A 13,471-nucleotide genomic window follows, 5' to 3' on the forward strand; every position below is an offset into this window, starting at 1 on the left:
ATTCAATGTAACCCCAGTTTGTGTACAGGAATAGTAACACACCATCAACATAAACAACTGTACTGCACAAATAATAAGAACTGTAAAATCTGTAAAACAGTTATTTCTCATTACCATATGATCAGAGTCCTAGCTGAGATGACTTACCTCGGCATTAGAGTTCTGCATCTGCAGCTGTCTACACTCATCTTTCAGCTTCTCGGATTCTTGTTCGCGCTCCTGAGAGGTTTTGTCCATCAGCGTCTGAACCTGAACAAGCTCTTTCTTCAGCACAGCAACATCTTCAATTCCGGGTCGTTGGAGCTGTGAGTCAGAAAGACTATAACTATACATAAGGCTAGAATGCTTCAAAGAACAACAAGAGAGGGAGAGAGTGTGGAGAAAGAGAGGGAAGGAGGCGAGAATGAACGGTGGTTTGTGTCACCATGTTCAAAATAAGGTGTTGTCTGGATTGATGCCTGAAGACTGTCTCTCAGCATGCTTCTAGTCAGTGACATGTTGCGGGGCTGTCTAGAAAAGTGTCTCCATCTAATATCCTAAATTAATAATAGCAGTTCAGAGGTCTAGCATAAAGTATAGTTATATACTGGCACACCAGCTATGACTGGACACTATTGATGCAAAGGACAAATGGACCAGCAATCACAAACCGAAATGCCAGATTATGTAATATGAAAGCCGGTAGCAGAGGTAAACAGACTCACAAAGTAAAGTTTGCTCACTGAGAACACTCAACCTGCAGGAGGCCATCACGGTTCTACCTTCCTCTGGTTTACGTTTTTTGTTTTATGCACAGTGCTTCAGATTATGGGGCATTATAAAGGAATAAGGTTTAAGATAGAAATGTTTATTTTACTTAGCTCATTTATTTATTTATGAAACTAACCAGCTTTAGTTAGAACAAACTAGTTAGCATCCAGTGAAGTATGGGTTTTAGTTTTCTCTAGACTTGTTGCTGTCTTACCTTTATTTACACTGTGTGCTTTTTAATGATTGATGAAGGATAATATGTTCACTTCACAGCTCTCGGGAGATCTTAGTATCGTATTTCAGAAACACCGCTCAGTTTATCACTGATGGCAAGCTTCTTTACAGCTTACCTATCAAGAACGCCATGAGTCAGTGCGTTCTTGATAGGTAACGTTCTTGCTTCCCCAAGAACGCCATGAGTCGGTGCATATATGCTTCCCCAAGAACGCCATGAGTCAGTGCATATATGCTTCCCCAAGAATGCCATGAGTCAGTGCATATATGCTTCCCCAAGAACGCCATGAGTCAGTGCATATATGCTTCCCCAAGAACGCCATGAGTCAGTGCATATATGCTCCCCCAAGAACGCCATGAGTCGGTGCATATATGCTTCCCCAAGAACTCCATGAGTCGGTGCATATATGCTTCCCCAAGAATGCCATGAGTCAGTGCATATATGCTTCCCCAAGAACGCCATGAGTCGGTGCATATATGCTTCCCCAAGAACGCCATGAGTCGGTGCATATATGTTTCCCTCCTTAAATTCACAGCACCACCAATGGCTCAGATGTCTGTTAGGCGCTCCGGCATGAGCAAAAGGAATGAGCTTATTGCCATGTCGAGTGTTTCATATACTCTGCAAAGCACAGGAACTTTATCTTTCTTTTTTCAACAAAAACATAAAAATCTAAATTTGAAGTGGCAGTAAAAATTGAAAAAAATATGTGATTTGTAAAGGGAAGGTGATACTCTGAATCTGAATTACAGTTGTGCCCCTAAGAGAAGAATAGAAGTTGTAAACGTTTGAAGAGAGACACGAGTCGGATAATAGGTAGAAACTGTTTACTTACAAGCTCATTCTTTAAGTCTTCAATTAAATTTGCCTTTGAATCAAGTTCTCGGTCTAATTGCTTTACTCTTTCTTCTGCAGCTGCCAGATGACCTTTTTCTTCATCATGTGCAGCCTTTAACTCTGGTTTTGGTAACAAACAGGTTAAGATTGAATAATTAATAAATAATCTCATATCAAAAAAGATTAACTGTATGAACACAACACTAACCAACAACTTCTGTAGCAAGCTGTGCTGCTTTCTGCTCAAATAAGTCCTTCATTTGCTTAATATTAAACATTTCTGTCCGTGCCTCTTCTAGTTGATGCTCCAAAGACTGAAGTTCTAAGGAATGAGGGCATAATAGAGTCAACAATTGTATTAACGTGAGAGGAATTTTTATTCATAATAAATTCTAAAAATAATAATATTGTAACCAGTTACTAATATATATATATATATATATATATATATATATATATATATATGCAAATATTGTATCAGAAATGTAAGCATTTTTATTTACAATGACTATTTGCCACTAAGTAAAATATCAAACATTATTATTATTATTTATTGTTTTATATAGCGCCATATATTTCCGTAGTGCTGTACAATGGGACATCTGCTTCCATTTTATTCCTGATGCCAACTTCAATATTTGAATATCCCCCAACAAGGGGCATACAGCAGTTTTGTATAATATTCTGGGCAGCAATAAAAGCAAAAAATTCCTAAAATACACATTTTTTGCTAAAAGAAGTTTGAAGAAAGGAAATTCAGACCATTCTGCACAGAAATGATCAAAATAATTGTGCGAAGTGTATGCATTGGAGGGGGGGTCTCACATGGCAGAGTCATTGGAAAAAGGTCAAAAAAGCAGACTATGATCCAGGAAAATCAAGACTTTTTCAAGTATGTGATTTTTATTTTCAGGAAATAAGTAATACTTCCATTGGACCTCATGTTGGTACAAAGACTGGCACACAATAGTAATTACCTGATGCTGCGATAGTGTTTATGCCATCTGGCGTGGAGCCCTAGAAAATAAATAATGGAAACCAGTTTAAAATAAAATATGGCCCGTATTTTTGGGACAGAATAAAAAACTTTTTTATTATTGTTATTATTATTATTATTAATTTATATTTTTACTGAACCATTGAGTAGCACAAACCTGAAGATGGAAATCTGGAATATTTATGCTAATATCATAAATTGCTATGAAAGCATTTTCTTTTTTATTAAATATTTCTTGTATACATTTTCTAAATTTTCTAATCCGGTGCTTCGTATTATCTGTATTTTTTTCTTCCTATAAAGCCATTTCAAAAAATTTAAAGGAATTACTTGCTTCAGTTGCTCTTGAACACTTTCTAATTCTTTCTTCAACTCTTCTGCATACCATTTTTCTTCCTATGAAGAAAGAAGGGATTTCTTTTTTTTTGTTTGTTTTTTTTTACAACTGCACAGTGTGGAGACAATAAAAAGCTAAAGTGTTCGAACCTTAAGTGATGCTTGTAGGTCTTGATTTTCCTGCCGAAGCAAAAGCACTTCTTCCCTGAATTTCAAAGTACAAAGCAACAATATTTCAAATTATACAGCAAGACAAACCCTTTCAGTGGATTTTGTCCCTAGGTTTTGAGGTCCCAGGATAAAGATTTTTCACATAATCCACAAACAAAAGAGCCTTGTCCATGAACATGCAATGTCCATATGGTGGTGTTAAGCATATAATTAAAAGATTATACTTGAGAGATGCACAAGTCACAATTTAATAAACCATGGTATGTAGCATACAGACAGCAAAATGCGGCTTCTGGTGCGTAGGTTCCTCTTACCTTTTAGGAGACAAATGGTCTTCTCCTCCATGTGCAGGGTCATTGCTTGGCTCATGGGAAGCTTCATAGTGCATAAAGAGTTCTTCAGCAGTTGCATGGGATTTCATACACAGTGGACAGATAAAGCCCTACAATGATAAGAATCAGTTTAGCGTTTAGCGTGCAGTGCTTTTTTCTAGGAATGCAAAAAATATATCTTCTCATCACTGCAAATGGAAATTCAACATCCCCTGCTCATTATATTTTTATGTGAACTGGCATCTTGTGTTTAAACAACATGATTATCTAAGGTGTACTATACGTGCTGAGTGAATAAATCTTAAAACTGTAAAACCAAATTATTTATATATATACACATATATATATTTATTAAGGATTTATGCATTCCTTACTAGATTTGGGCATTGATCACAAGAAATTAACCAGTATCCAATGAACACTTAAAACACTCTTTGGGTTCGAGATAACTATCCCTGCCAGGAAATTTGCTCCAGTTCGCATAAACATAGCTGTGCTGAGTGCATAATAATTAACTATCCACTTTCATGTAAAGCAAATAGCTCAGGATAACTGATAAACCAAGCAATCAGCTCACATGAAGCATGGCTGGACATCAAATTGGAAGGATTTAAATGGTCCTGAAAGTCAATTATTCACAGAATGAATGCATGTAAAACACATTATTGCTATGATACTGCATTCGAATCCTGGAAACCAAACTGCACTGCTTATAACTAAAAACTACTTAGTAATATTCCAGGGATTGGTGCCAGGGGACAAACGGTGGGATTTATGAATATAAAAAAAAACCTACAGAGAATGTTAAGATAATAGAATAAACTAAATAAGGTGTCAACGGTTTCTTCTAGAACTTTTATCCAGGTATGGTGCATTTGGGAAAATGGTTGAAGATCAGAACCTCACATGACATCATATACACATATTACAATGTACGCATAAAAAATACTACCCAAAAAACTCTTAACATCTACTGTGTTCCACCATCAACTTAGTATTATTAAGACCAACATCCTCAGGTTTTGGACACTATGAGGCAGCAGAGACTCTGGGAACTCTACAGCTGATATACCACACACACCCCAAAATGCCAAAACTCGACAGATAAGGTGTTGGTACAACAATGGTTGCGATCCCAATATATTAAGCAGAAATTACTATACACGTCACCAGAAGACAGCCATGCAAAGATGAGTTGCCATACTCCATTAAGCCAAGAAGAATTTGCTCATTATCGTAGGCAAAAGCCACAGAGGAAATGAAATTCTCTCTTTCATGAGACGTAGCGTGTTCATAAAAGCTGAGTTATAAAGGGATACACAAAAGCCCCAAAGCAAGAACACAACCCCATTTCATATAATTGGAACAAGGACCCACTGTTACAGCATGGGGGCCACTGGGTGTCTGCTCTCCCCTTGCTGCTGATTCCACATGCTCAGTCTGGTAATGTTCAGCCAGCTCAATGGAAGTGACAAACATTTTCATGCAAACTGGACAGATGAATCCCTGTGAAATAACAACCTTTAAAGAATGTACAAGTATCTACTTGACCACATTTTAAACAATGCACATGAACACAACGTATCTGATATTCAAGGTCCACAAACCAGTTCTTCCAATACAATCATAAGCAGTGTTCTCAGCAACACACCAAGTCATGTTTTATGGAATGACTCTGAATTAAGGGGGTGGGCTGACCAGGTTATATTTATGGTAAGCTTTGAAGCTTGGTAATTTATGTGTGTCTTGTTTAAGAAGTACAACACACAAAGTTGTGCATAAGGATTCGTACAAATTTTAAAGACTGTCCGATAACGAGGAGGGCCACCAACGCAACAAACGGAAAAAAAAAAACAGAGAGCTCTCAACTTTTGATTGCACTGGAGTGATCTTCTGTCTTGGGTCCGCTTCTCCTCACTATCCGCTCTGTTAACCTGGCCTCCCGAAGCGCTTCCGCAAAGGGGCAGAGCCTTTACACACACACTACCTACCCTATTAAGATGGGGGAAAGGTTATCCCAGTGGCTCTGTCCCATTTGTGGAAGTACTTCAAGAGGCCAGAATAATGCAGACAGATTTAAGGAGAAAGAAGTGCAGAAACACTTTTCTTTCTCTGCAAATCGGTCTGCATTATTCTGGCCTATTAAAAAAGGAGCCAGGGACAGCAGATGGAGACGGTGGGGAGACACTCAGTGAATGAGAGAAAGTGAGAGTGTGAATGAGGGTGAGTGACAACAAATTTCGTTTCTGAAATCGAACAAAAGAAAAGACGAATTTGTCGGTTTTGGCCTATGTGCACAAGTCTATTAAGAAGCCAGTCCCCTACTAACTGTGAATTACAAAAGATGTGGCATCCAAAGCTATGATCCAAAGTCCCATACCAGTTAATCTCTCAAACTCTCAGAACCAATACATGCAACACTGCATAAGACACAAAAACTACGCATCAGAAGATACCAAGTTTAAAATAATATCACTGTGGTAGGTCAAACCAATGCAATATTAACTAGCATTCTGCATGTTATCCAAAGGATGTGGAAGACTGCCTCCAGAAACGATGAGCTGAATCTCTAATATTAAAAACATATGTTAAAATGTGCACATATTACATACATAATTATGACTATTTTAAAGTGTCCAACTGTTCTATGCTGTAAAAGAATGGAAAAAAACTTTATTATACTTTTAGTGACCCATCTTAGTGGTTTAAATGGAGGTTAATAACATATGCTTTTTGATTCAATGACCCGTCTAAATTAAAATTCTTATAGTAGAATCTAGACAACGACCAATACAAATGGTGCAATTATATCTAATGTAGAGATTTGCACACAAGTAACTCAATGGGAACCATACATAATAGCGTAGTTTATGTAGTATATATCATTTAAAATTATTTATTTTTTACATATTTAATTACCACTCGTACGTATGCAAAACGTGTGTAGGGTTTTAAATATGCCTGTAAAGGTTATCTTGTTCATGAATGAGATTAAGGTGCTCTTGACACATTTTAAAGGTTAGTTTAGCTTGATTTCTTGAATTACTTTCATTTCAACTGGCTGCCTGGAGGCTTGCTTTGATCTGGTTTGACAAGTGTAATGGATATGGCTTTAAGATTACTTATTTCATACTAAAGATTGCACCTAGAATGATGGGATTTTAGTTGCGTGGTAATAATGGCTACCATAACTGACAAGCAATAAAAGTAGACCGCATGGTCAATGGGGAATTACAATACCCTACTTTATGGTCATTTTATTAAAAGGGTATATTTATTATGAGGTATGGGAGAAGACATGGTAGGCAATGAAAGTCAATCTAAAATGAAACTAGTGTCTACTCCTACCTGTTCATATAAAAAGTTAAAATATATAACACTTTATTAAAATTAGCGTCATAAACCCTCAATTACCTCTGAAGAGCTTTCATTGTTGACAGCGTTCCCCGGGGTTGCAGAAGATTCTGATTCTGAATTCTGAGAGCCGACTCTCCCTGGAGTCTGGAACAAAGAAAAATGTATGTCAGAAATGTCTAAAGCATTTACCAATTTTGCAATGAAATCACCACTGCGAGATTCCTAAAGAAAAACATTGTGCACTGACTCTACACAGTTAATCAAGATATACTGCAATTTATACTCTGGGTAGCCTATATTCATTCAAACAATAATGTCATCTAATAAATCTATGTACTGTAGGTCTCTGGCAGGAGAGGTAATAGACTGACTGGTAGGTAGGTCAGTTGGTTAGCCCTTAAATGCAAAATTCCTATGTCACAACAACGCAGGGAAGAGAGTCCCTTACTAGCTTTCTACTTTAAAAAAAATCCAGCTGTCCAACAGAAACACAGATCTAACATAACCAGTGAGGAACCCAACAGACTAGTACAATACCTTATGAACCCTTAAAATGGCAAAACCACTTGGTAAAGAGCTATTTTGGTGAAAAGTGTTACTTCTGGCGAAATCAGCAGGAACATTCTATTTGTTTTCAGGCCACATGTAGAGCTTCTGCAACAATTAAGGGAGCATTCACATTTTCTCTATACTGGAGTGTATTTTGCATGGACACCAGAAAATTTGATGTGCATTCTTTAGCTACTGGAGTTAAAAAGAGGCATCTGTCTTGTTAAACCCCTCCACTGTCAAATGTATGCTATCTGAAAGCTTATGTTTTCACAACATACATGTGATGGCTGCCTCAACTCCCAACAATGTAGCTCAGCTTGTATTGACTTCAATGGAAGTGATCCTGAGCATGTGCAAGAAAGCACATACCGGAGATCCCTGCCTTCAGTAAAGGCAAATGAGGCAAAGTCTGAATGTCTAACTCCGATATTAAAGGTACAATGGACAGGAGGAGTCTGTGCAAAAAAACACAACTCAAACTTTCAAGAAGCTTTTTACATTTCTATGGCAACAATCTATCAATGCAAGCATTTGTCTCACATGACCTCCAGCAAAATGAGAGGGATATGAGCATATAATGCTACAAGGAACAATACACTGGGTTACAGAATGTTTAAATGCAACAGAGTAGGTGCAGGGGAGGGCTGGCAGCCTAAGGCCTGGGGGGCAAGTCTAGTCAACTGGCCCATTGCACCATCAAAGCGGCTGCGAGCGACATTGAAAGCGGCCGTCGTGCGGCAGTCACACCACCAGCGCCTAATGAAATTAAAGTGGCCGGTGTGCACGCACCGCATGCCTCAGCTCTTCATCCCACCCCTTTTAAGACGTGGGAAGAGGAGCTGAGGCATGGCCGTTGGGTCTGACAGCCGCATGATGCAGGGGCGTACCTAGAGTATTTGGCACCTGTGGCAGACCCTGTATGTGGCACCCCCCCACACACACTTTAAAACTGCATAGTTTCTATGGTTAGGCAAACATTGACAGGGGTACAGCATATTTGTTATCATTATATGCTTAGGGATTACGCGGTACCACTGTCAATGTGTGCCTATACATTGAGCCAGACACTGACAACCCCTATCACTATATACTAAGCCAAACATTGATGTGGTGTAGGCTTACCACTTTAGTGACTGGCATAGTATATAGTAGGGATGCACCGAAATGAAAATTCTGGACTAAAACTAAAAATTCAGCATTCACTTGGCCAAAACTGAAAAAAAACCCTTTAAAATACTTTATTAAAAGTAACACCAAAATTAGACAAAAAAATCAACAACAATATTAACATATATATATATATATATATATACACACATATATAACAACAATCACAATCCTATCATGCCCAGGTTCTAGCATGTGCTGGCTGACTTAGCATGATAGGAGTGTGATTGCTGTTTGCAATTATATATATATATATATATATATATATATATATATATATATATATATATATATATTAATACTGTCATTGAATTATTCTGTCCAATAAAAGTGTTAACACACCGAAGTTGGACCAAAAAATAATTTATAACAGCAATCACACTCCTATCATGCCTAGGCAGCCACTACATGCTGGAATCTGGGCATGAAAGGAATGTGATTACGGACTCCCTATGCCAAGCTATCCCCCAACACGTACACATCCATGCTATCTGGAACCCTCATTCACAAACATTCAGCATAACACCCATCACTCTCACACACTTACATTCAGCATAACACCCATCACTCTCACACACTTACATTCAGCATAACACCCATCACTCTCACACACTTATATTCAGCATAACACCCATCACTCTCACACACTTATATTCAGCATAACACCCATCACTCTCACACACTTACTAATCCACTCTCTCCTACCTTTTCTTCTTTCACTCTCACTTTTCCTCCTCCTCCTCTTCTTCTTCTTCTTCTTCTACTTCTTCTTCTTCCTGTCCTTCCGGTGTACTGAGCGCGGAAGACGGTGGGCGTGGCTTCAGTGTTGTGCGCCGGGATTTCACATCAAGTCCCGGCGCACAGCCACAGTTGCCGCGCGCATCGTTTCTGAAGGCGTGCCGGCATGGTGGCACCCCTCAGATGAGCGGCAGCCGAGGCGGACCGCCCCCCTCCCCCGCCCGCCAGGTACGCATGACGGCCGCATTCAATCCTGCTCGCGGCCGCTTAGTTTTTAACTTTGCGCCCGCACCGCATTGAATGCTCGTCTGCCGGTCGTCCGTCCGGCCCACCGGCCCGGATTTAGGGCGGCCTGGGGGGCAATTGCCCCCCTGCCCCCCGGCCCAGCCCGCCCCTGAGTAGGTGGATATACATGTTGCACTTTTCTGTTTTTGACATGAAGAAGTCACCTTCTGCATGAAGATTGGTGGTGATGATCACTTCCAGTTCTGGTTTGGCAAATTAGCCAATTTCTGAGACCATCTGCAATTACATCATTGGGACCCTGCCATAAACTCAGCATCAAGGATAGTTCCCAATCTCCCAACGGGTAGTGGAAATAAACTCCAATGGTGTAAATAAATTGGATAGACCAATCAGACATCCTACTTATTTTTCACTATATCTGGGACCCCTGGTTGTGCTGTTTTTCAGAACGCTAACCCAACTATGTCCCTTGGCCCTTCCACTTTAGTCCTCATTGCTATAATGGGGTTTTTCGCCTCTATTCTCAAATTTCCCTAGCTAAGTTTTTATCTGTTTTACAATATTATGCAAATCTCATTTGAAACAGATTTTTATTATTTGTACATTCGTAGATCAATATGAAAAAAGTAGTGTAAAAACATTTTATTAATATAAATATATATATAAATATTAAGCTAATCCCTCAAGATTGTAAACTTGCGAGCAGGGCTCTCTCCACCTAATGTATTGGTTTGTCTTAGTCCGTCAATTCTCGTCTTGTCATCCCCCTTGAATATATGTATTGTATTAAGCACTGCGTAGATTGTTGGCGCTATATAAATAAAAGATAATAAAAAATAAAGAATTGCAAGATAACTTTTAGATGTCTCCTAAATTTTGTCCAGCCTTGTCTAACCTTAGGTAAAACTGTGTTGAAGACATTAAGCAGTTTACATGCCCAATTTTTAACACAGCTATGAATTACACCTAAGGCAAGCAAGCATAAAAACACTAGAATGTCATTATTATGACTGAAAATCTAATATGCACAACATTTCAGGTCAAGATATGTTTCAGGGCTATTATCATGTGCCTTCAAAAATGAAAAAAATCAGCTTTATTTCAAGAATCCTGTAATCGGAGGAGAGGATGTCACCGGAAGTACCACCATTTTGCCTTATGGTAAACGTATGCCCAAATTGCAGCGCTTTCTCTTGCGAAAGGATCAAGGGAGAGGACGTCAGTTAAAGCACCGTGATTTGGGAGGATGTTCACCTTAAGGCCAAATGGTGGTGCTTTCGGTTTAGTTCTCTCCCTTGTATGCAGAGATGCGGACGAAGATAAAAGGTAAAAGATAAAAGGAGATAAGATGAAAGAAGATAAAGATCAAGTAGATGCAGAAGTGGTCGGTGAGAGAGTGAATGTGGACACTGGGCAATGAATTTCGCTCCTGAATTAAAAATGCACGCACACCCACCACCGCCAGCAACATTTTTCTCCCGAACTGAATGGGCAGGGAACGTAATTAGTTGAATAACAACAAACAGAGATTTGTCAGAATTGTTTTTGGCCCATTTGAACATGACTACTTTAAAATATGTGGCAATTAAGAATTTGTATCTAATGCTTGTCTTTAATAGATTACTATGAATAACAAAATCTCCACACCCGCACAGATTAGTATTAGGCAGTGAGGCTGAAACTGCCCAGTTTCATTACCCAATCAAAGGCATTACTTTAGGTTGAGCGATGATTAAAATCTCTACATTTATTACTAAAAGGAGCATAAGAAATATTTTATAATGTTAAATTGGCAGATGAGTGAAGAGTGAGTCAGTTCATTAATTAATGGAAGTCATTTCCTCTAACATGCCATATCTGAAGTCTGTCCCTTAATTACACAGAGGTACTTCCAAAAGTTACATAAAGATAGTGTATGTTCAACTTACTGTCCATTTATAGGGCCACATTGTGTCTGTTTCTATATACAATATTAACTCAGTTCTACTACACACAGTGTCGAGAAGAGAGACAAGCCTAGGACATCCAAATATCTTTTAAGTCGCAAGAAACACCAAGACTTTCTGCTTATTTCCCTAAATTCAACGGATGAATGAATGCAATCACGGCTCTTGAATCCAATCTTCCTTTCAAAGAAATAACCTTTAGAATTAGTGGTAAATAATTTGGACAGCGACTGAATCTTATTAATTCTGTAAACCGCTAAGCGTAAAGAAGAAGCAATTAGACCCAATGAAGCATGCTTTTCAGAAGTAAAACATTTACAAGATCCAACAGATCCTATAAGTCCTTTAACACCCTAAACCTATCTATGTAACTATTTAACTTCAGACGCAATGGAAACAAAGGAGAAACAAGAGTGTAAGATGGAGAGCAGGGTCCTGTTTACCTAATGTATCAGTTTAGTGTCATACCATTCAAAGTTGGCGCTTCATAAACAATGGTAATATTAATAATAACGAGCAAGGTGAGAGTTCACAAACAGATCTGACACCCTATACTGTGGCTTCATTCCATCTCCCATGAACCCCTGGAAACAAGTTAACTAGGAATCATGGGACATGTGGTTCAACAAGTGGAAAGCTACCTGTTGGCAGTCATGAAGAGGTTACGATTGACAGCTGGAACTATAGAGCATACAATGATGAAGCCCTGCGAATAACAAATGCAAGCAATCTATACCTTCTCTCTACAACACGTACACTCAGTAAATCAAATTTCATTTGTTTTCTTCAGCAGCCAATGACTCTGATGTCTACATCTGTTGCAGTATATAAAATGCCTGTACAAGTCTGCAGACATTCAGCATTCCAGGTAATCACAAGGAGTAAGTAGTAATGGCAATCGCATAAGGCTTATACCAAGTAAACCGCATATCAAACACATTTATACATAATTAAAGAGAGCAGGCGAGCAGATCACACTATACTCCCACAGTACACCAGCCAGGCCACTAGTGCAGTGAAATGACTCAGTAAAGTGACTAATCACACACTATAGAGGCTAGGCCCTCCAGACCAAAGTCTGGGTACAGGGCGTGCACTTTGCACGCAGTGCTGGGGAAAGGCCTTAAAAAAAACTCTTAATACAAGAGTAGGTCCTGCAAGTCAAAGTGTACGGTGGGCCGCACGGCTCATTCAAACACTTCGTGCACAGCGAACGCTGCGAATCACAGACACATCCCATGCAGGGAGAAGGCCAGGCGATACCAGCACTAGGAAGTGCCATTCACGTGCTGTCACCAAGCCCCATATCCTTACCAGCTGTAAAATCCTCCTAAACATGGCTGTGCCAGTCTCTCACGGGAAAGCCCTTCTGTGCACACAGCGAGTAGATGAAATAGTTAAAAGCAGCGACTGTACAGGCCTCTGCCGTGTAATGTACTTCGTTAATAGGCAGAGCTCATAGGCACGGAGAATGTCTTTTCTTCTCGATCATTCAAACCAACGACAATGTTTACAATCCAAACCATCCGCTCTGTCAAATCCTAAGCTAGTGTGCTCTTGCGCCACCTAGCATACCTCCAAAGAAATACCCCCATTAAGTGTGCGGCCATTTTTTGTCTCTAGATTCTCTCTAAATGATATGGATAGATTAGATGATAGATAGATAGATAGATAGATAGATAGCAGGGGCGTAACTAGATGCCTCAGGGCCCGGGTGCGAGAATCTGTTAAGGGCCCCCCCACGCCCTCACCCCCCCAAAAAAAACATGATTTTTACCCAACAATTTTTTTTCAACTAATTCAACAA

General features: G+C 39.2%; 1 protein-coding gene across 2 annotated transcripts in view; it reads right to left on the reverse strand.

Annotated features, from left to right (window-relative positions):
• Window positions 1-13,002, reverse strand: part of LOC149299804 (early endosome antigen 1-like) — a 32,400-nt gene extending 19,398 nt beyond the window's left edge. Inside the window, exons 1-10 of one of the 2 annotated variants that reach the window (XM_089486132.1) lie at window positions 12,979-13,002; window positions 7,073-7,159; window positions 5,036-5,164; window positions 3,641-3,768; window positions 3,306-3,360; window positions 3,150-3,215; window positions 2,800-2,839; window positions 2,031-2,144; window positions 1,821-1,942; window positions 148-303 (exon numbers count right to left, since the gene is read on the reverse strand). In XM_089486132.1, the coding sequence (XP_089342258.1) occupies window positions 148-303; window positions 1,821-1,942; window positions 2,031-2,144; window positions 2,800-2,839; window positions 3,150-3,215; window positions 3,306-3,360; window positions 3,641-3,768; window positions 5,036-5,164; window positions 7,073-7,159; window positions 12,979-13,002 (921 nt within the window). The remainder of the gene's footprint in view (window positions 1-147; window positions 304-1,820; window positions 1,943-2,030; window positions 2,145-2,799; window positions 2,840-3,149; window positions 3,216-3,305; window positions 3,361-3,640; window positions 3,769-5,035; window positions 5,165-7,072; window positions 7,160-12,978) is intronic. The other variant, XM_089486134.1, reaches the window with a different exon arrangement.
• Between the last annotated feature and the right edge of the window lie 469 nt (window positions 13,003-13,471).

This window comes from Sceloporus occidentalis, unplaced genomic scaffold, assembly GCF_023333645.1.
Source record: "Sceloporus occidentalis isolate IW3139 unplaced genomic scaffold, rSceOcc1.0.p SCAF_28, whole genome shotgun sequence".
Taxonomy (NCBI): domain Eukaryota; kingdom Metazoa; phylum Chordata; class Lepidosauria; order Squamata; family Phrynosomatidae; genus Sceloporus; species Sceloporus occidentalis.